The following is a 24,121-nucleotide window of genomic DNA, read 5'->3' on the forward strand; positions in this document are numbered from 1 at the left end:
CCGCGGCCCCCGCGGCACGGGCTGGGCTGCTGGCGAGGCGGGGGTCTCAGCAGAGGGGCAGCTCCAGCAACACCGGCACCCCAGGCCATGGGGCAGACCCGGCTTTGGAAGAGCGCGGCCCGGACGCTCAGCGCTACCCCGGGCCGCATCCCCGCAGCGGCCCCGGCCAGCCGGGGACAGCGCCTGGCGCCAGCGCCCGGAGGAGTTGGCATCCCAGGCAAGTGGCGCCACTGCAGGGCGGACGCTGCCGGGGTGCAGCCTCCCCCCTTCTCCTCTGGGTGGTTTTGAGTCTGCCCAGTCGATGGCTGTGCCTCTGGCTGTGGCAGACCGCTCGAAAGAGGATGCGAGATGCTCTGTAGTTAGTGGATGGAGCATGCTCTGTTTTAGGTTTTAGTCTCATCACTAGTGGGTAAAGAGTGCTAAGATCCTTGAAGCATAAGGTTTGTAAGGTTTCTGTTAGTATTAACTATTATAATGCTGAATTACCTGTCAGCCTTTTCTTGTTTCCTATTAAATACTTCTCCTTGAGTTTCCTGTACCATTAGCCATGAACAGCACCCTATGAAAACTGTAATCTGTCAGTTCTGAATTTATGCCATATTGTACACTGACTGTTAATTGTGTCTATGTGATGGGAAAACAGAAGCTCCTGCTGGATTCACTCTAGTGCGTTTGTTATATTATGAACTTTAATCTCCGAGTCATCAACTCTCTGCAAGCTTAACCTATTCCATCTGTGCATTTGATCTTCATACTAGATTTTTCTGTGCCCTGGGGCATTCTACTTATCCATTTGTAAAGGTCATCTTAAAAGTCTGTGGTATCCTTTTCTGAAATGTGGTGACTGCTACCGCATTTAGTAGTCTATGGAAGACTGCCACAGGTTTGTGTGTGTTGACATATTTCCTGTATTCTCTGTTTTTACTTTGTGTATTGTAATACTTGTTCTAGCTTTTGTTTTTTAATACGTTTGCCCACTGAGATAAGGTCTTTGATTGAGCCATACATGGTGACACATACATTCCTCTTCTGAGTTAAGTTAATTATTTCACCACCTTGATGCATGTGAGTTGCTTAAATTCTCCTCTACAGTACAGGTTTACCTCTAATGAACTTCATTACCAGCATACTGCCATGTCACCTAGCTGAAACACCAGATACCAAGCTACATCCAGGGATTTGGGGAAAAAGGCACATGTATGCCTTTTTATTATAATAAATAATTCTTGTTGTCAGGAAGATTGGACATATTTGAAGTGTGATCTGTGTTGTCCAGTATTTCAGTTCTAAGCTGTTGTAGACAACAAAACAGAACAGAGTTGTGGATTTGTTAGAAGTACAGTTACAGCAGCCAGTGAAAACAAATTGCTGAGGCTTCCCAATTTATTTCATGTCAGCTAATCACTGTACATGATCTGGGACCCGTTCTCACCAGGCTCGAATGCCGTGGTAGAAGGGATTAACTTAAGCCACATCACTCGAGGTTCAGGCTGAGAATGTGCTGCTTCATTCACGAGGCAGATCGGCAGCTGCTTTGGGCCAGTGGATGAGCAGTAGCTTTAGCAGCCTTATTGCATGGGTTAGTGCACCAGTACTTTTATAAAACCTGTTTGTAAAGCTCACTGATGAGGGAAAAATCAGACCCCAGGGAAAAGATCTTCTGTAATGGATATAACAGAATAGGCAGGTGTCTCCTGGGCTGTGATCTTCTGCAGCTGCAAGAGCAGAGCAGAGTTGAACAGACTTCCTCAGGAGTGTGAGCAGTGGACAGCATGGGATGGCATAAGAACATGTAGTAAGGAGGTGCCAAGCTTGGTATTTACCTCTGTGAATGAGACTCAATGGGGAAAATACCACCGAACAAAAACGAGCTAAGTTGATAAAGATAGCAGCAAGCTGCAGAAGCTGAGACTGGAAAGAAAAGGCAGAGTTGTCTCACATTGATTTCCTGACATGGTGTTTTTACATCTGCTCTTGACAGGTGCAGATTTCTGTACCTTTGGCAAGGCTGTTTTGGTTTCTCTTGTCCTGTATTTGATACTGTTGTGAGCAAGAAAAAGTAGAAAGATAAGAAAGTGAAATCTGAAATTTCTTCTTCTCTTTTCTTTTAGCATTGACCAACAGAAGGTGCTTTTTCTGTTCTCAGTAGATCTGGGATGACAGGAGGACTTAGAAAAGGTCACAGTACTGCTCCAAAGGAAGACTTCAGCTCTTACTAATTTGCCAGGTAACCTCACAATTTGCTTTTGTAGCTATGGTATTTGTGCTTATCACTACATTTTTTTTTGCCTATTTATAATCTCTAATAGGAGAATCTGTTTATGTGCTCAAAGATTAATATAAACATGCCTGAGAGTCTAGGTGCTCTCCTGCTGTACAGAGCAAATACTTTCAAGCAATTGTTTCAGTGGGAACACTTCCAGCTGTAAATCTAGCCAAGCTTACCTAATCCTTGCTCATCATGGGAAGTTTTTAAGAAGTTTGGTAGGTTGGCAGCAAGTGGCTTACTGGAATGCAGTCTAGTACTATCATTTCAAAACAGCTTATTTGCAGTGCTGTGTTCTGGTCGCAGTAGCTGCATTTTGAGACGTTCTCAGCTGTTTGAGATGCAATGTGTTAGGGCTGTGTAGGGAGATTTCTTGGGAAAACCTCTGTGTGGTGCTGTGACCTGGGCAACCCAGAAAAGCCCCATGCTTCATTCCTTCCTCCTTAGTGGGGGTCTCCTCAGGCTTGAAGTATGCTGAACTGAAACATGGCACTGCTGTAGTCAGCAGATGGGATTTTTAGATAGGCATTGCTCTTCAGGAGTAGTGCAGGGATACAGGGAAAGACTGTTGAATATTGGACTCCCAAGAACAATTTGTTAGTTTGTTTTTTCCCCTAAATGTGTGTGGTAGAAGCATCTAATACAGCCTAACCTAAGTAGCAGGTATTGCTTCCTTGCTCTTAAAATAATAAGAGAAAATTTGCCAAAGGTTGTATCCATGAAGAGAGGTGGAACACTTTGTGAACTCACTGAAGGCTGCTAGTTGCAACAAAGGCTTGAAGTGTAGGCGTTCTGCTAGGAATCCAAGCTCTTTTTTTCCTCTTCACTTCCATGAGTAGAAGATGGAAAGGGATAATTTCCCATGAAAGGTTGTTGTTCCTTGATAGCAACAGCTGCTGCTACACTAACAAGCCTGAACCACCTTTAAAAGCCTGTAAGAAACTTCACCGCCTGGTCTTGGCGGAAGTAAGTTAGGTCTAACTGTGTGCTACCCTACCTAAATTTCTTATCAGAAAAGGACAGACAGGAAGATCAAATTTCTGGAGTAGTTTCTACCACTGAAGTGAGGAAGGACTGAGTAAGCTAGGATCCTTCATTCTGGTGAAGAGTTACCTTCAGACAGAGAGACAGGACAGAAACCTACAAAATAGTATAGAAAGGGTGAATAGAGATCACTCGTTTTGAAACTGGCTCCTCCTAACCTTGTGTGATGTTCTCTAGTTTCATATTGGAAGGGACAAATAAGAGAAGGTAGTTCTTCATGCCAAAAGAGCAGACCTGTGGAATTCCTTGCCAGAGATGCCATGGATATAAGAGGTTCATGTGGGTTAAAGGGAAAATAAGACAAGCACTAGGAAGAGAGATCCATTGAGGGTTATTAGATAAAGCATATCAGGATCAGGAAATTTGAAGTTTGGGGCAGCATTTGGATGAAGGAGCCTGTATGCTTGTCGTTTTGGTAGCCTTTCCTGCGGATCTGCTTATGGCTACAGTTGGAGAGAGGTTACTAGCCAGCCAAAGCCTTATTCTGATCAATATGACTGTTCTTTTAAGTAACAGGTACCTGAGAGGTGTTTTTTCATTGTTACTGATTATTAAGAGCTCTAGCCCTTAATCACATGTCCCTGCTGCAGGGCAAAAGTTCACCCACTGAATAAGGTGGTCTGTATGCTCAGTAGCTGTTCTTCAATGGGGAAATGAAACAGAACTGGTTTTTGCCTTTTCCTCCTTTCATAACATTTTCTTGCTTCAGCAGCAGAGCACAAGTTTTTCTTGTTCTTGCTCTTTGTGTTTATACTGTCTTTGTAAAGCTGATAGAATCTTACACATCTCTTCCTTTATATCTACACACAAAAGAAGCGGCAGCCATCAACCTGTTGCTTTGTATCCACCAACCTGCCCACCTCTTCTCTCTGCCCTTCTGTCTACTACTTTCAGGACTGGAAAGGAAGAAAGTATAAACTGTGATGTTAGATATAGTTGTATATCTCAAATTCAGCTGCCAGTTAAATGCTAAAATCATTACCTGCTATCTGACCACAATGCATATTTTTCTTATAGTTGGGCAATTAACAAAACCACAAATGTATGTTATTACCTAGGTCTCTGGACAAAATGGGGAATGGATCAGTGAAACCCAAGCACCTGAAGCGGCCAGATAGACATGTAGCAAACCTCTCTACTGGCTGTTCTGGCAACTGTAAGTTTTTGAAGGACCCAGCTCTGGGCATCAATGTGACTGGGCAAGTTGATGTTCTTTGCAGCAGAGTGCTTGACCTGGAAAAGATGCTGAAGAGAAAAGATGAAGAGTTACGGGACAGTGAATGCCGTGTTGCTGAGCTTCAGGAACAGCTGGGTGTGCAAACTAAGGTTATAGCAGAACTCACCAAGGAACTTCAGAGCAAGTGTATACAGCTGAACAAACTGCAGGATGTTGTTAACATTCAGGGAGAGAGCTCTCTTCAGGCTTCTCCATTTAAAGTGGCTCCAAGGATTAAAGTCTCTGCTAACGGGAGGAGAGGTGCTAAGGAAGGTGTATCTGCAGAACCGACAACATGGCTGTATGATCTGAGCAGGCAGGCTCGGTTTTCCTTTGAAAAAGCAAGAGTCAGAAAGGATTCCAGGTGAGCTCACTGCATGCCGTTTGTATGCTTGTGCTTCTGTCATTGCAATGACATACTCTTCCAGAGAAGTCCTTTTCCATTTCCTGCCTCTGCTCTCCAAAGGGCGCTTTCTTCATTCTCTGTTTTTGATACTTTCCATGTCACTGTAGTAGTTAGATGCTGGCTAGGTTTGTGGGTTTTTTGACTAGACAGTGCAGTCAAACACTTCAGGACCTTTATTTCTCTCTCTCTTTCAGAGCTCACTAAAACATGTCACAGTTGAGGGTATTTCCACTGGTATTTCAGGAAAGAGTGCGAGGGATGTGTAAGTCTTGAAGTCCTGTGAAGTGTGTGTGTGTGTGAAGGGGTCTCACATTACTGCCCTAACTAGAGCCTGAAGAGATGAGAAGTGTTGAAGGGCAAAAGGTCTTCTGGAGAGATGAGGGAAGTACGCAGGGCAGGGAATCCGCTGCCCTTTAACCAGGAACCATTTGTGTCCAACAGACTTCAGATGAAGAGTGGTGGGTGGATGATGGCCTCTGTATATCAGCTGTCTTTGAAGGGGGCACCAAGGGCTTTGCTAGTCACTACAGGAGCTGTCTTCACTGTCAGCGAAGCATAGCCTAGGCTGATTCTGAGGTCCAGACTTGTCTTCTCTTACAGTCTAAACTATGCTCTGGAGCACTGAGATGGGCATAAGGCTGGATGCTTCACATAGGCTCAGATTATTACAAAAAGAATGGTTTGGGAAGAGCACCTGGCTCCAGCTTACCTCTTTCGTGTACAATATGGACACTTATTATGAGCTGTGTAAAAACAGTGAGTCCAGTGTTGACATAGTCTGGTACAATATATAATAAAATGGTTTGTACAGAGTAATCATCTTTCTGGAGGCTTTTTTCCTGCCTTCTAGCTTCTGGCACTCATGGTTTAGAGACCTCTCTATTAGAGACTGAATTTACTTTTTCCTCTTGGAATCCAGTTATATCTCTGCAAAAGCCAGTGGTATCTGGAACAGCAGCTGACCTTGTGGACAGAGATATCCAGACTGGTATCCTTAAACATACCATAGGCCCACTTTTACTTTGCAGTATCCCAGGTATCTGCCTGAGCATAGTGCTGGCCAAAATAAATCCAGAGTTTAGCCAGCAGCTCAAGTGTCTCGGATCTATGGGAAAATGTATTATTATTTTATGAAGGATTCATGGCACATTTGGATCCATACTGTAACTGACATGATAGAAGTTGTCAGTCTGGATTTAGTTATCAGTCGCGTCCAGCATTATATGTTAGAAGTGTCTCATGAACCAGAAAAGATGCCTGAGTTACCATCAGGAGCTTCGGCTAGCAGTATTCTTCCAGAGTAAGAGAACTGTAATACGTCCTATTTCCAGTGGCTTGGCAGTTTTAAAAATATATATATTTGAAGAGTATTCTATTTGTAATTACCTATCTTCCCCCAGCGTAATCTGTTTGCTGAAGTCCACCAGCTGGTTTTCCAGCGTGATTTCAGAAATATAAGATTGTAATGGCACTAAGGAGTGATGCAAAGAGAACAGCCAGGTGATGAGGAAGAAAGTCCACCACAGACATAGCTGTTTAGGACAAATGCAAATATTGCAGCTTACACAGTCTAAATGTGGTGCTGATCATACAATAGATAAGGTAAGTAGAGAGGGCCAGATGTTTTCTTTCTGGATTCAATGGTTAAGCATTTTAAAACATTCTCAATTTTGTTTGATGCTGACTCCATTTTCTTTCTGAAAGAGAAACAGTGCAACTCAACTAGATAAAGGAGAAGTTCTCCCCTTTTTTTCTTTCATTTTTTTAAACCACTTTCATCTCTTAGAATCATATTCAAAGATCATCTTTGTTAGTTGTAGGGTTCCTGTTGATTCATAAGGATTTAAAATAGACCATTCCTGCATTTATTTTGATCTTGATTTCACTGAAAACAACAAGTTGTTTTAGTTTTGACTGAAAGGGCAGGAAGAGCAGACCATTCTCTCCTCTCCTCCCCACCGTTTACAGCTTTCTTATTAGTCTGTTTGTACCTTTGTTTCCTTCATTTGCACATTCTTTAGTTTTAATTCAAATTCCAGTCTTCTATGATGGCCATAAACTTTGACTTATCTGCTAATTGTTTTCCTGGTATAGCTAATGTGAGAATGAAATGGAACTCATGATTTCTGTTTCATTATCTACTGGTAGAAAATGCAGAAACTTTGCCAGAGTAATTAGCATTAGAGACTACTTGCCATGTGTTCTTTACAAAATAAAAAAAAGAGGTTGCTCCTCTAACTGCAGTGAAAACAAAAGTAAAAAACAGTTTTGGACATTGGACTAATCTTCAGATTTTATAATTATTTGACAAATATGATCAAAGTCTTAGGTGATTCAAAAGGTCATGTAAACTTTCTTCATGTGAGCCAGGATTATAAATGAAGAAAAACATGGTGTATAGTACATGTATAATAAGGCATCAGATGGGCTAGAACTGAGAAAATCACTTCTAGGATCTCTTAACTTTTTACCAGATTATGCCACAGATATATACTGTATTTTCTTATAGTATTAAGCTTATAAGAATTTTCTTAATATTTTACCCAATGCTCTTAAGAAAAAATACAATAACTAAAAATTTTAAAAAGTTAAATTTTAATTTAAAATATATATTTTTTTTATTTTTAAGATAAAAGATAAAATTCTTCCATGATTAACTGTTTTGAAGCTCTCTAGCTCTTGGTCGGACATCAAGTGGTAATATTCCTAGGCTTTGTTCTTAGATCCAAGAGCAGTGTCCAGTAGTTAGAAAGAGAATTAAATGGCTGAGTTCGGAGTTTTATTATTGATTGACATTACAGCATTTTTTTTTTAAGTCTGATAGCACAGGTAACAGACAGGTAACTGGAGTTCTTCTTTGTTTTAGATACAATTTAGTCCTGAAGAGTTCACATATTTTTTTGGCTAAGAGTCTGAAACTTAAACCTGTTATTGTGGATCTATTCTATCTGTAAATCTATTATATATGGATCCTTGTTTTCTACTTTGCAGTGGTGGAAGTGACTTTGTTCTGACTTTATTTTGAAAGACTACATAGCTTGGATTGCCATACAGCAAGAATGGCAGCATTAATACAATTGTAAGATATTAATGAAACCTCAGTTCCTGTGGATAATCAAGTTTAAAACCTTAAAGAGGAAGCTCAGAAATATTTCAGTCATACGCAAGTTTTCATTTTTATTTTATTGTCACAGCCAGCACAATATTAGATGTGTATCTGTGGTAGTTTTTAGGCTTAGGCATAATGCTTTCTTAACTTTTTATTTAATGTATTTTATGAACCCATACATATCACATGCTCAGAGGGAAGAATGAGTAGATTAATACATATATTTACACTTTATTCAACTCAGACATCTTGTAGGGGTATATCTCTGGGCAAACTTTGTCTTTTATTCCTTCAAATATTTTAGGAGAGAAATGTGAGAAAATACCATCTGTTTTAGAGGCATAGCATTCAGATATTCCTATGATATGCACGCAGTTATTAAAGCCACCATAATGTTGCTATTGAGATAACCAGATGCTCAATTCTTCACTGGGTTTCTTTCCCAAACTGTTAATATTTTCTTAAGTCAGTCAAATTCAGAAAGTTCCAGAATGTGACAGGACTCCCTGCGAGATTTGACAATGAACTTTATTGGTCATAAACCAGGTCCTTAAACCAGGTCAGGTTTAAGGATAAACAAAGTGTCATATCAGTGTCTAGCAGCACAGTAATGTCTACAGAATTATCTGTCCACTAATTGTAAACTATTACTAATACTTTATTGTAACAGCAGCTATAGAAATATTTAGACATGCTGATGGAAGTGGCTGTTTATGTGACTTAAAGCCCCACTGTCACATGTTATGGCAGAACATTCCTACCGAGTTATGAAAGAAGCTGTTTCAGAAGGAAGGGAAGGGGGAGGCTCCAGGGGATGCTCTTGAATTAAAATCAAGTTCAGAATATTGCTGGACCCCTTTAAAAGCAGTTGCAGGAACAAATGGCATAATCAAAGATTCATTTTGCAGGGCTTTTAAGTACAATATTTCTTTGTTTGGAATAACTCAACATCATTGATCTTAAAAGTCCTAGAAACTTTTCATGGTGCTTTAACTGTCAAATATGAATGAATTATTTCTTATACGTATATTTTATCAAGATAGTTGAATAAGTTCATTTTCTCTCTCAGCTTCCAAAAACTCGATGGAAATTTGAGCTTTGAAAAATTTTGGCTAAGGCACAAAAGTTTTGGAGGGTTTGAACATGATGTTTTTGAAAGTAAATTCCTCCCAAAAAGCTTTCAAAATGGAATTATTTTAATTTTACTTAATTTTTGCCCAAAATCATTTATGTGAAAGTCACCAAGTTTGTGTCTTTTGGYCTTGCTTCTCCATTCCGCCCCCCCGCATGTGCTTCTTGAACTTGCAGCCTCCATCACCAATACTTAAGCTACTTATGTAAAACTTCTTCCCGTTGTGGGCTCAGGATCTTGAACTTAGTCATTATTGGATGGGGAATGAGAGCTACACTTAATACTTACCAGTAAAGGATGCTATAAATYTATGATCTTTCATGTAACTAGCAGAAAACTGCATAAACAGAAAGCATTGTTCCACAAAGGACATCACATCTTTGTACTTACGTGATGACATAACAAATGATGAATCTGTAAGATGGGAATAATTGTGCAATCCTGTTGTCAAAGCAGTTCTTCCACTGGCAAGTGATATTTCTGGGGGTATGGTTGAGAATATATTCAAAGAGGGACACATCTATAACATCTCATAGCAGCAAGGAGAATTAAGTTAGAAGTGTACTACAGCAGGTGAAAAAGCTGATCATATTAGTGGTGGAACTTAGAAACATTTCAGGAAAGAGTAAAAGATGGGTGTGGAGCTGTGCACTCCCTTTTTAGCTTTAAGAAGCATTCACAATGGCAGTACCTAGCAGGAGTAAAAGGTTAAATGCCTTCTGTCCTTCCTGGAAAACTTGTTACTTCCCAGAGCTGTTCTCAGTTGTTTTGCTCAGCTTTCCCAACACCTATCTCAGGTTTAGAACAGCTGTTATAGAGAGTTGGCATGCTGTGTTGGTGGCCCACAAGATCAGCAAGCAGCTGATGCAGACCCTGAGCCATGAATTTAATTATCTTATATCCTCCACTGAGGAGCCAACAGCACTTTATAAACAATATAGTATTCTGAAGTATACTATAACAGTATACTATTCTGTATCAGAAAGACATAGTGCTTGCCATTATGTATCACTTCATCAGCCATTTCTGTATTTTATTGCAGTATTATGTGCATGATGTACAGCAGGGTCAATTAACTATGATTTTTACAAGAAAAAAATAAGTTAGAGATTGTATTTTAATGTAACTATTGCTTTCGGAAAATAAGTTTTTACAGTTTCTATTTCAGGCTCTAAATACAATCATTACCATACCTAGTGGACTTCATTTCCTGGCCTCTTGTTGTTACCATTATTGCTTTTCAGGCATTACAATGCATAGTAAGGCAGGTAGGTATGACTTCAATAACCATTCACTCCTAGATTCCTCCTCAAAAGATTTATCCACATGACCTAATTTTGATGATAACCTTTTGTTGTGCAAGTGCAAACAAGAACATGCTTTAGATGCTTCAGAATGTTGTGAGGCCATTTATTTTGTTAGGTAACTTGATTACACATGCACAATAGGAACATTGAGTCTAGAAGGTATAGGCTGTCTTTCACTTCCTCTGAAGAAAAGTCCACTCAGCAGGTCCATAAAAGCTCCATCAGTGCTTCATTTGATTACATTAATTTCTGTCATGAATTCARAGCAATGCTGTACATTTAGGGCTTTATAGGAAGCCATTGACCTAAAAAGGTATTTCAGCCAGTCAAAATTGATAGATTGCCCAACACACATACAGACAGCTCTTCCCTCCCATCACTCACTTGGTCATACATCCTCTATTTTACCTGCATTGTCTCCTTAAAATCCATCCACCAGGGTCTTCCAGCAGCAGCTCCTGTCCCTACAACTGCTCCATTTATTTGTCAGTATTCACTGTTCCTGGAGGTGATGCAGGGGGGCTGCACCAGACAGCAGCAAGAACAGGGCTGCCCCGCAAGGGAAGGTGACCTACATAGCAAAGGTAGCCATAGCACAGGCAGTGAGCACTCTYAGTGGTCAGGCCACAGACTCAGCCAGTTCAGGTAGGGTGGCAATAACAGCATCCCTCAGGAGTCCCATCTAGGAAGCCTAGTCAGGAGCAACAGAAGACAGTAGATGTCCAAGGTCCATCAAAGAGGCAGAGACATGACTGCAGACAAGGTCGCAACAGAGATCCAAGGGCCATCTAGGAGATAAAGCCAGAGGGAGCACTGGAGACAAGCTGCCTGGAGTAGAGGTCCAAGAACCAACCAGAGACACTCATCTCTATAGCATCATCTAGTGAGGAGGAAAGGCCCAGGCCTGAGCTAAAATAGAGCAGCCAGACCAATGGGCAAAGGATGTGTGGGTGGGGGTCCCAGGTGAAGCTAGTCGGGACAAGTAAGGCTTATTACTGCCCTCCAGACCTTGACTGACTGGCTTTTGGTTACAGGTGTGCATGCTTTCTGTCTGACATTTATGAATATCCTGAAGATTTTCCAAAGATATTTCAACAAAAAAGCCTGCAATGGCTGGAGTTTGCTCTAGCTTTACCAAAGGATAGTTTAATATAAATGCCTTTCCCCAGATACTGAATTTCAGAAAGCAAGGAGGTCAGCATTAGTGGCTATGTGTTTAAGCACACAAGCTTTTGTCTCATTTTTGTTCTTCTAATTACACCTAAGTGTTTCAAAATGGCAGTAGAGCAAAGAGTTGTTTTGGGAAGACTCCTCCCATATCTGGTAAKTCTTAAGGAGGCAGTAGGTTTGTCATCCGAAATGAGCAGACTACTGCAGGAATTTTACTCAGGAGCTTTTGTGCTGTTTGTTGTCATCAGTGCAAAAGAAGAAGGAAGCAGACAGCAGAGACAGGAGGAGTTTTGCACAGAGATGGATGGAGGGCAAAGAACAATGCAGAAAGGATCTGCATTAACACCCTGTTTTCCCTCCTTCCCTGGATCTTGGCCCTTTCTTGTGAAGGTGAAGGGATGTTCAGCAGATATTCTGTGGCTGATCTTCAAGTCATTTCCTGGTCATGGATCTGTTCTGTAGCTATAAACAGGGAATGTCACATGATCAGTGCCATTTTGCTGGCACAAGTGAAGTTCTCTGTAATCATTTTAAAATCAGACTCATTTACAATTTAYTCCACTTTCTCCCTTCTGAGGACGTGTAACATACTCCTAAGGACTTGCAGCAACTGTTAATTGTGTTTCTGCATATTTTTCTTTGCTTGCTTCTTTCTTTGCTTGCTTATTTCCTCACTGCAGAGGAGGAAAACTTGATGAGGCTTTACTAGATGAGTGTTGAATTTAACCCTATTTCTATTATCAGTATTATGTTTTTGCTGGGATTTTTTTAAAAAATAAAAGGCATTAGAAAAATAGGCCTGATGTTGTAAGGGGCCTAACTTTGACATTTCTTTCCTTCAGATAAGCAAGGCTGTATGACTTAGTGATGCAATGGGGAAAGAACGTGCTGGAAAACAGCGCAAAACTTTTTGGGGAGCTTGCCTTCTAGTGGAGATCTTTTTACATCTACCTTGATGCTTTCTGCAGTTGCAGTCACACAGAGGGAAAGAGGCCATGATGTAGCTTGTCAATGGAATGCATATTAGCTGCAGGGATTGTAACATTAGTCAGTGGTACCAGTCATGCTGTCAGTGTTGGAACTGAAAGGAAACATCTTGAAAGGAACGAATGTCTGGTGAATGTCCAGCGTACCCCAGCAATGCTGGACCTGTTAAACTTGTTTTTTTTTTTTATTGAAAACAGTGAGAAGAAGCTCATCATGGATGCCCTGAATAAAAATCARTTCCTGAAGAGACTGGAGCCTCAGCAGATCCGAGACATGGTGGAATGTATGTATGAAAGGACCTACCAGCAAGGGAGTTACATCATCAGACAAGGAGAGCCAGGCAATCACATTTTTGTACTTGAAGGTTTGTACTGCTTGTTTGTACAATGCACGTGTGCCAGAAAGAGGAAAGTCATTTGGAAGTCTTTGCAGGAGACCCTAGTGTTGACCTTTGTTCTCCTGAATCATTCATGCTGGCCCTGCAGAGTGGAATGAGAGTTTTACCTGGGAGTCTTTTTATGAAACAGAGTGAGGGCCACAGAAAGTGCCTTAGAAACGTCTACCTCGATTTAATGCTATTTCTTGTGTGAAAGAATTTGAGAGGCTTCTTTCATTTGGAAAGCCTAGAGACCAGCAAATCCTATCTGTTGTAGAAAGAGCCAAACCCCTCTTGTCCAAAAAGAGGAGCAGGTATAGTTTAAAACCCCCAAAACTGCTCTGTGGTGAAACGATTTCTAAAATAAACTTACTTTTCAGTATTCATAAGAGCTCTTACCAGTTTCCTATGTGTGGGATGTTGAGAGATGAGGTCTGAGTTATCTATTCTCAGAGTTCAGGGCTTTTTCTTAAAGCCAACTGTTTGTTTCTTTCTGAGAAAAGAAAAGAAAAAAGAAATGAAACGAAACRAAAAGAAACGAAATGAAACTTGGGGCTAAGATGACCTCATAAAATAAGACCAGCAAGTCTGAAATTATCTTGCTGCTGTCTTCTTTGTTGACTGCTACTGTTCCATCACTGAAACCTAAATGAACAGCATGCAGAAATCAGCTGTCCTGGAGTTGAACACCTGGAGTTACTCGTGAATGAAATGCTCTCTTTCATCATCTCACCACTAAAAAATATATATATATATATATATATTAAAAAAAGAAATTTGTATTTGTAATTCATTTGCAAACTTCATTAATTCTGGACTGCTAGGAGGTTTAGCAGCTCTTAAGAGTTAGAGTTCGTGCTGTAGGGAGTATGAAAGACTGCTGTGTTGAGGCAGGAGTGTCGAAGCCAGAAGCATACATTGCACACATTCGAAAGCACATCTGCTATCTTCTAGCTTCATGTAGATGGATTAGTGTGAAAAATTGATGGTAGCTGTGCTTGTATTATACAAATGGTGCRGGGAGAAAGGAGAGGCAGGGCTCATAATGGGGAAGTTACATTCTTATCAAGCAAAGTGACAAAGTTTTGAAAAACAGGTGAAATTTGAAGAAAGATTTGTGAGCCCAGAAGTTTTACTGGCACAGTAGCCTTTTTTTTCTGAGGAGGTAATAAGCGTCCTGGAGAGAAGAGAGACAAACTTTCAGGGCATGTTTAAGGGATTTCTTGGGCTGTAAACCTCAGAAGAAATTCAGACTATCTTTGACTTCTGCTAAATGTATGGCTCAAAGACCATTTCTTAAAGGAGACATTAACTTGCTTTTCCTTTTTCTGCTGTCTTCCCTACATTCTGCACATACCTACACAAACATATGAACAGACAAACTGGACAAGCAGTTTCTCTTATGAGTACTGTTGTAAGACTGCTTTGTCTAGGCCACATGAGGTTATCTCAGCCAGTACAGTTCTATTGTAGCAAAGGTTTATGCCATCAGGATTTGGAATTACACTTTTCCATGTCCTTTCTGGTGTTGAAAAGTTAGTCTTATCTTTCCCTCTCTTCCACATCAAAACCTTCAATTAGCAACACATTTAAGGAAAAGATTTCTCTCCATTGGTTTATACCTGGGTTTCAAAGCACTATTTGCATCATTGCTCCATGTCTGTATTCCTGAATGCAGGGAAGCCAGGACTGTATTGATTTTTTTACCCTTCATTCTGTATAGTAGAGCTCAGCTTTAATGCACGTGAACCTGTTGATTTTTGACAGAGGGCAATCTGGAAGTCTTTCARCAGAACAAGCTACTCTCCTCAATACCTGCATGGACAGCATTTGGTGAACTAGCCATTTTATACAACTGTACACGGACAGCCTCTGTGAAAGGTATGCAAGGTTTATTATGACAACGTTGCTCAAAATAAAAATAGTATGTACTATTTTGAAGTCTCTGTTGTATCCTGTTTTTTTTTTTCTTTGAAGTCATCATTTAATAGATGTCTACAGGTACTGACAATCTACAATAAGTTCTCATTTCCTTCTCTGAGTTCTTCCTGCCTGGGGAATCTAATACTATAACATGAGTATATTTCCATCTCTAAGAATGACCTTTGGTAAAAGATCAGACATCTCCAAAGTCTTTGGTGAGCCAAATGTGTACAAAGCTAACTGCTGAGGAAGGCTTATGTTCAAAGGTTGAATGATTTAGTAGGAGCAATGGTCTTTGGCTGTTACGCTCTTGTTTCAAATGCAGCCTGGAGGTTTAAATTACAGTGAGTTTGAAAGGATTTCAGATCCATGGGTTTTTTAATAGAGCAGATAAAGGCTAATGAGAGGAACTAAAAGACATAGGAATTTGTTGCTTTTGTACTTCCTTAAGTTCTGTATCATTAAGTTACTGAGTTTTGCCAGGATCCATTTTCACTTTTGAGCTTTGTTTTAATGGAGGAGGAGAGGAAACCAAAATGTAGAGCACTAGAATTTGTGTTCAACTGAGTAAACATTATTATTGTAGCTGTAAAGTTGATTGTTTTTTTTTTCTTCTAACTATTTTGACTCTAATTTCTTCCTTTTGAAAATGCTGAATGCCTGTGTTAGGGATAAGTGATACTGGGTCTCTGAACATCTATTTGAAGGTGAATTTAGAAGAAGAATACTTCCCTGAATCAGAGCCTGAGACTGCCTTGTGAAAAGAAGATCCCATGTGGCTCATATTGCCGAGAACAGTTTCATCGTGCTTGTTCCTGTGTTTGCCACCAAAATCATTCCTGTGTGTTTATAACAATGACTGGAATGGTTATTAAGGTATCATTTTAATTCTGTAGAGGTCAGTGGAGTGACTTGAATATTACACAGGAAAAGATAGACTACTGATGTGACATATACGATATAACCTTTTCTCTTTAATATAATATGACTTGAACTTTCCAATTGCTCCAAGGCAAGTTTCAGAAGATTTTACCTGTCATAAAGGAATGTTCTTCAATTCAAATCCTTGCAAAAAAAAAAGGAAGTAATGCTCTGTGTCTTAGTGCAGTTACTTAATGTTCAGGCAGAGRCCAAGTTCTGTTTTCCTTTTCGTAGTCTTGACATAGGAATAGCTTGACTGAATACTGGATTGTTGTGAAATCTCTCTAACTGGAAAGCTGAACAGGCCTATTTGGACATGCAGTGGGTAGAGATGTGAGCTGGCACTCAGGACAGAGTCTGATCACAAGGAAGGTAGTGGGAGAGATGAAACTTCTAGGTGAGACATACCTCTTCTCCAGACCTGGCCTTTCCGAGGCAAATACTGGCTTTTGCTTTGTGTTTACAGTGCTGGCCAGGATGGAGTTGTTAATAGTGTAGTGATATAATAGTAGTATTGCTGCGGGTCGTAGGTAGTGCTGTGATATAAATATCCATCTTCCTGCAGAAGGCTGGGTTTTAATTCATTAAGCACGCCTTGATTCCTTTTCTAGCCTCCCGTAATTATTCCATGGCAAAGCAGTAAGTGATCAAAGAGAGTTTTAAATTATCTTCCCCATTATCCCACTCTCCACCATTCCATAAAAATATCTTGGTTTTRGAGGTTTATATCTATTCTTGTCTAAATCTGCAGAAAGTCTGAAACACTGGTAAGTGTGAAAAGTTCATGTTGACCTAAAAAGGAACAAATGGAACAAAACAAGAAGTTGTTCATTTTAAAGCTGCTGATCTTTTTTCCTGCACCTGGTTTAAGCACTTCATCATTGCTGGCTATGCAGGTAGAAGTTATTACATTTAATTGTTTTTTCTGTGGGCTGCCTGATGAACAGATCAGCATCAATAATTTGATTATTTTTCCTACTAGTTTGCTGTTGTATTTGACCGGTATACCCTGTTTTCCTTCTTGCATGGTAAACATTGTTAGCATTGTAAAGATCCTGCATAGCAACATGTCGTGCCTTTTTAGGCCCTTGTTAGTGTAAATTGGTTTTTAGGCATATTACAGTCAAGAAAGCATGTTTGAATGCTTACAATCCCTGCAGAAAGTGCACTCCACCCATCCCCAATGACTTTCCTGTGTTTGTTGTAGTGGAGAAAGAGCAGTGCAAATGCCTCAACTGAGCATGACTAGTAAATACGTCTTGAAAACTTTTCACTAAGGCTGGATCTAGTAAAATTTTACCTGTGGTCTTTAGAAAACAACAAGTGAAGGAGTTTAACCAAAGAGAACATTTTAATAGCTGATACTGTCCATCTTTATATGCAGTAGCTGCATTTGAACGTGGGAACATGATTTTCTGCTACATTTGTTTCTAAATTCCTTTCTCTGTCTCCTCTTCGAGATTACAGTTGTTTTTCTAGCTGTATAATTGCTCTATTTCATAAAGGTGCAAGATACACGACGTGGATTCTCATTAGCTTTTATACTTGCCATGTTTCCTTCATGCAGAGGAAACTGAAAGACGTTGTTCAAGATGAAAATGAAAACAAAACAAAACCCTTGTTCTCCTTCCCAGCATCTAGAAATAATTCTTTTGAGCTAAAACATTATTTGAGCTATTTTTTTTGAGCAAAAATCTGATGGCAGTTGAGAGTGTACCTGTGCATGAGAGTTACATATTGAGACTAGTAACTGAACTTTGTGCATCGTTTTAAACCTGGTATTGTTCTTTCCTGTAAAAATGCTTTTCTTTGTTTGTGATAAGTTGGTAAACTGAGGGAGTCATTTGTTCTTCCTTTTTCTGGAGATTTCTGTAACCCAGAGAAAAACAATTTTATTCCTTCATATGACAGAAGTAAAAATACTGAATATAATATAGCATCTTTTTAAAGAAAGGAGATTAAATTAAATGGAATCACCTTATTTTGCTTAAAAATAGGAAGTATAATGTGTTCTGTTGTGTCAGCTATTGCACACAGAGGCCACTTAATGGTTTGCTTCTGTGATGCTGGATCTCGTAYGTGCTTTCCATATTAATATTTTGATTACTATTCCAAAGGGTTCTGTTTGCTGCCTCTGTTAACTGTGCTCAACACTTACATTATGAGTTTTGGAAACTTAGATTGAGTATGGGGATTTTTTTTTTTCAAATGGGTTTTTTGTAGGTTAGAGTGCAGTTCTGGAGTGAGAATACTGTCCATGATTAAGAATAGATTTTCGCAGGCGTTCAGCCCTGTTTATGCCCGTAGCAAATGACTAGATTTTCAAGGTAACTCAGCTTGTTGGGTTGCCCGGAAAGTGCTCCGTGGAAGAACCATGTGGAAATCTGAGCCTTGTTTTAGTAACCCTAGTTTAAATGGGAGCTGAGTTCTTTTAAACATCTGATTGCAGTAGATACCTAATATTTGAAAATCTGGCCTTGTGCATTTTGGAAGAGCTAGGCTCTATTGTCCTGTGTCCTGATACTGTAGTATCTTCCATCAAATCATTAGGAAACATTGTTGGTTTTGTTTGTTTGTTTTTCTAAAGCAATCACCAATGTTAAAACATGGGCATTGGACAGAGAAGTGTTTCAAAATATCATGAGGGTGACAGCACAAACAAGACAAGAACAATACAGAAGCTTCCTTAGAAGGTAAACATAATATATTTCTGTTTCTGAGTACCAGTTTATATTACTATGTAAGGTGCACAACAATATTGTGCCTGTCTTAGAGAGGGAGAGAAACAGAGTAAGAGGTTCCCTTAATACAAAGGGCCTCAATAACCTAAATATTTACCTTGGCTATTTTTTGACGATTCACAAAAATGTTTTATCATTTTGATTTTTCTGCTGCATCACATTGTGAAACAATATGTGCTTGATGAAATGAATGCTTTTAAGTAATAGAGCATATGTATAGCAAGGCTATGTAGCTAGAAGTCGGAACAGTATATTAAATAAATAAGATTAACAAAATCCGCCAATGGGATGTTAATTTGCCACTTGAGTAGATTAAGTAGGATATTCCTCAGCTCTTGGAGGATGGAACAGCACATCTTTCTTATTATATGAACTAATTCCAGCATAAATTCATGGTCTACAAAGTCTGTAGAGAGGCAGTATAGAATAATTCTCTCTCCAGCAGGGAACGCTGGGAAATGTACGATGCTTTTCCTTTTGGAAGAAGGTCAGATAAGATGTTCCAAACACCAAGTAGCTGATTTAGTATTTTTCTTACTTTCTTTAACAGACAACAGCCATTCTGATATGGTTTCCAAATGAGATTGCAAGCATGGCCATGCACAAGATGTTTTGTGCGTTTTCACATTCACTGCTTGTCTCCACATTTATTTCTATAAATACTTCTGTCTTGGGAGCCATTAACTAGACAGCACTGTCATTTCTTGAGTGTTACAAGTCAGGCAGTCCAGGACGGAACATCATTTTTCATTCTTAGCAGCAAGTTCACTAAGTGGTGTCCCTGTGGTTTTATTCTCTTTTAATAGTTGCCAAAGTAGTTCTGTATTTTTCATGTGTTTGATTTTGCAGTTTCTGTAGTACATTTGAAAATATATTATTGGAGTAGTACAGTGTCTTGTTCTTCACAATAAATTAGAGATTCTATATGATTGAATTTTGACATTATTTTGGAAAAATGCACCCACCAGAGCTTTTTTCTCATGCTAGAATGCAGAACTGGTTGACAGAGTCACCAACATTTGCCACATTTCCCTAAATTGTGCAAGTTCRGTTTATCCAAAAAGCCGGTTTGGAATGTTTGAGCCTTATATATTACGTGTTGTGTGTCTTTTGTTTTATATAGCTGCACTATTTTAGGTGGTTATAAAATGTGGCTGTACAAAGTGTGTAGATGAGAAGAGACTGAAAAAATATAATTATTTTTTGTTCATTTGCTTTGCATTTCTCCTTTTTGGAAGTGTGTCCTTGCTGAAGAACTTACCTGAAGATAAATTAACCAAGATCATGGACTGCCTGGAGGTGGTAAGATATTGTTAAGTTTTTCTAAGCAGTGTTCAGTAAGCTTTTTTTTTAAAAAAAAAAAAGAAGAAGAAGAAGAAGAAGAAGTAAAAATAAGTAAAGAAAATAAAAATAAAAATAAAGGAAATTGTATCTTTAATACAGCATTGTTTCTGGAGTGGTCAGAACAGAATTTCAGACCGGCAACAAATAACATTTACTGTCATCAAAAGAAGTTGGACTCTTCTTCAAAAGAAGTCAAACAAGTAGATCAGAGGATGCACAATCTAGCCTGAATCAGCATTAAGCGCAAAGAGATTTTCGTATATTTTCCTTCAGTTTCCCCTGCTTCATAAAGATGATGCAAACGTTAACATTTTTTTAAAAAAAAAAGATAACACACTGCTGCATTAAAATATGTTATAGATTGCCTGTCATACTTTAAACTGTGGAATGCTTGCATATTGTTATGGGATGTAATATGTGCAGCAGTTAGGAAGTTAAACTGATGGAACATTCAGATGTTTTAAGAAGTCTGCATAATAATCAAATTTTTCAAGTGTCTCTGTTTCCTCCAACAGGAGTACTATGACAAGGGAAATTATGTTATTCGGGAAGGAGAAGAGGGCAGTACCTTCTTTATCATAGCAAAGGGAAAGGTAAGGTATACTTAAGCTGACTGCTAGAAAGCAACATATGTGAACATCTGCTGTCAGAAGCTGTCTTGAGGGGGTGGTCTTCAGTAAAAACTGTTCATACTATTGTGATAAGATCCAAGAGTGGTGTATCAAACACCTGATTTTCATTTACAGTGAAGTCCTGGTATACTATTCTAATTATAATGTAATTTAAGTGTCTTCTAAAGCCTCTTGATACTGCTGTGGAGATGTGAAGTCAACTTTTTAAAATGGTCCCATATCGTCTTCCGGGTATTGCAGTATCTGACAGGGAAAAGGCAGATTTGTGAAATAACTGAGAAGTGATGGAGTCCGAGATACCAGGCTCAATGGAGATGGGACTTTCAGGTGACTCAGTCAGGATCTACTTCCTTTCATTTGTCACTCCATGAGGATTCAGCCAACGGCCTTTATCCTTGAACTGTTACATTGGCTGCCAGCACAAGACTCTAAAGAACCAAAGCAGGAACAAGGTTCCAGTAAGCACGCTGTGTCTCTTAGAGGTGTCTGTATCTGAAGGTGCTGCTTTTTTTTTTTTTTTTTTTTTAATGAGCGCGGGCAGAAGTAGTAAGCGTGCTTTTGTGGAAGCGGCTCCATTGGTACAGAAATTGCTATGTAAGACAAATGTGCCAATTGCTACTGCTAAACACTGGTGTCAAGATCTCTGATGCCACTAAACAGATCCTGCTGTCAGTGGGCTCAGTGAAAGTTTCTGTGGGATTGGGCTGTGCTCACTGCTATCTTTGCAGTGTATTGCAATGTTAAAGGGTATAGGCAGGTTTTAATCTTCTCATGAAAACTCAGACAAATGAATGACATGTCTAAAATTTTAGTGATAACATCTGTTAAAAGTTTGTATTCTGAGCCTGAAGTTTGATTGTTTTGATTCTGGGCTGTTTCGAGTTCTAACAGTGTTTGAGCTTGAGTTACAAAAAGGCTCGTGAGGAACTTCACCTCAGATTAAGAGTTTAACAGAGATTCATTGTTGTTGAGCAAACCTTTTCTGAAGATTTTAAGGAGACGATTTTGAAATTCAAACATCCGTAGGAGCCAAGTTCTATCTATAATCATAAATAAGTTTGTTTAATGGTATTTTAAAATGAATTGAGTTATTCAAAACAATAAAATATTTTTTGAGTAACTAATCGATACAATTTGCTTATTTTTTAAACTAAGAACAGTGTTAAGATGTGTAGAATACACTGAAATATTGATAAAATACATGCAAATATAAAACTGTGATTATTTTGTAGATTCTGTGCGCTGATTTATTTGTAAAGGTGAAAAATGTTAGTTACCATTTCTGGAGGCTTTCTGTTTAATTGATAAGATTGGAAGCTCATATGATGTCTGCGCACTACAGGAACTGAAATATCTTTCGATTTTTCATTGAAATAGGATTTATGTTGCTCTTTTTTAAAGGATAGAAAGAGAAAATGGTGACGGGATGGTAATAATATATTATTTTTTCCCATCTCTCAACTAAAATCTGGGAGAGGCTGGGGGCTGTTTTATGGTTTTTGTTTTTGAGAGGAGGCAGGAATTATATTTATTTGTAACTCTTAATGAAACATTGCTGAGTTTTCGGTATTTATGAAATATACAGAAAAGAAGGGGAAACAGTGGGTTGCTATGAATATTATTGTGCTAAATTTTTGTTCTTCTACTTTCCAGGTGAAAGTTACCCAGAGTACTGCAGGTCACTCACAGCCTCAGCTGATTAAGACTCTACATAAGGGAGATTACTTTGGGGAGAAGGCTCTGATTAGGTTAGTTCACACTGTCTGATTTGTATTGTATAGTATTTCGATTGACCTGTTAAGGTGAGTCTGATTATACACCTCATGACTGGTTTGAATGTAAGTTTTGTTTTGATTGTCAAGCCATCAGTCAGAAGYAACAGCTAGATTTATTGGAATGTTTCCCTTTTTGGAGAGGGAACTTAAAAGACACTGTCACCTACATTTTATCTACACTGAAAAAGGAAAATGCTGGCCCTCTCTGCAGTGTTGCTTAGTGTTTGCCTTTTAGTAGTAGCTGTGATGGAAATGTGTTGTGCCACGTATGAACCTCACATGCAAGAGTTCCATCATTACCAGACAAGGTTTCCATGCCAGTGCCCATGATAATAAGAAACAGAGGAAAGCAGTAGAGAAAACCCATGGTGTATGAGCCATGTAGTTTCTTCCAAGAAAATACATCCAGGCTTTCCTGAGATATCCAAAGATCTTAATTTATTTTTCCTGTACTTCACCAGATGTTGCAGCTGGGCTCTAGATAATTTTTACCCCTTAGGGCTGCATCACATGATGTCAGCCRTCATGTGGATTGCAGTAGTTCAGTTCTGGCTACTGGAGGGCTTTTACTGATACAATCTGTGCCGTAATTTTGTCTAAGAAGATTGCTGTGAGCACTGCTTTAATTTTTAAACCTGTGACAGATAATGCTTACAATAATTAAATAAAAACAACCCTTTAAGCAGTGGAGAACTTTTCTATGCTCATTATGTTAAGCATTCCCTTTCTTTAATTTCTTTTTTTCTGTGTATTTGTTGGCTGTCAGGAACCTCAGAAATATTTGTATCATTCGTATCTCATAGATTGTCTTAAGACCTTGAGAAAAAAAAAGCTGTATCTTTCTTTTTTAGCAACCAGCCAGACAGGTAAATTTACATAGGACATAAATATTTTACAGTAAGCTTTCTTTATCCCTTCTCACAACTAAAAGTATGGCAAATATGAATAATGTACAATTAACTCTGAAATGCGTATTGACATAAAATAGTCACTAGAAACTGCACCTCTTCTTGGAGCTCAGGTCTGTTTTGTTTCATGTTTGATCACTAAAGTGTGTGATTTGGCAATAAATAGTACTGTGAGTACTTTAAGCTATCTAAATGTAAAAATAGTTCTCTCCTTAGGAAGGCATTTACTTACGGAAATGGGATTGAAGAATTCTCACACAGTCTGCTGAACAACAACAACAACAAGATTAAGGAACTTAAAAATATTCAAATCATCAATCAAATTAGTTTCTAGACCCCTTTGTGTTYGTTTCTATGAATATTTATGTGGGTGATTGAGTAGGAATGTTTTATTTCTGAGGATCAGTTCTGAAATTAAAAATACAGTAAATCCTGTTGTAATGCTAATTACATCTCATCCTAATTTTTTGGAATGTTGCTAGAGTCATGATCCAAACCCTGTTGAAACTGGAGGAAATACTGTGCTGGATGATAAAAATGACTATTAAAATGCTGGATCTGTGGATTTGATTCAGCAGTGCTTATCCAAACACAGGTTACAGAAGCCTTCTAGGAGTTTCACCTSTAGCAACAGTGACCGTTCCTGGGTACAGTGTGGGATACTTCCAGGATTTTGATATGCTTCTAAATTCTTTCTAAACTGTTTCAATTCCTAGTGATGATGTCAGATCAGCCAACATTATTGCAGATGAAAATGACGTGGAGTGCCTTGTTATAGATAGAGAGTAAGTACCACATTATGGTTTAAAGAAACATCTACTATCTCTTTCAGTAGGTCATCAGCAAGATGTGACTTCACTGTCA

At 38.9% G+C, this 24,121-nt stretch overlaps 1 protein-coding gene across 1 annotated transcript in view; it reads left to right on the forward strand.

Moving 5' to 3' along the window:
* The first annotated feature begins 4,372 nt into the window (after nucleotides 1–4,372).
* Nucleotides 4,373–24,121, forward strand: part of PRKG2 (protein kinase cGMP-dependent 2) — a 32,537-nt gene continuing 12,788 nt past the window's right edge. The window contains exons 1-8 of the mRNA XM_085316352.1: nucleotides 4,373–4,890; nucleotides 12,835–13,001; nucleotides 14,781–14,894; nucleotides 18,445–18,550; nucleotides 19,837–19,900; nucleotides 20,458–20,535; nucleotides 22,228–22,322; nucleotides 23,974–24,042. Of these exons, the coding sequence (XP_085172478.1) occupies nucleotides 4,382–4,890; nucleotides 12,835–13,001; nucleotides 14,781–14,894; nucleotides 18,445–18,550; nucleotides 19,837–19,900; nucleotides 20,458–20,535; nucleotides 22,228–22,322; nucleotides 23,974–24,042 (1,202 nt within the window). The 5' untranslated portion in view covers nucleotides 4,373–4,381. The remainder of the gene's footprint in view (nucleotides 4,891–12,834; nucleotides 13,002–14,780; nucleotides 14,895–18,444; nucleotides 18,551–19,836; nucleotides 19,901–20,457; nucleotides 20,536–22,227; nucleotides 22,323–23,973; nucleotides 24,043–24,121) is intronic.

Source organism: Rhea americana, unplaced genomic scaffold, assembly GCF_003343005.1.
Source record: "Rhea americana isolate MKP2758 unplaced genomic scaffold, rheAme1 scaffold_466, whole genome shotgun sequence".
NCBI lineage: Eukaryota > Metazoa > Chordata > Aves > Rheiformes > Rheidae > Rhea > Rhea americana.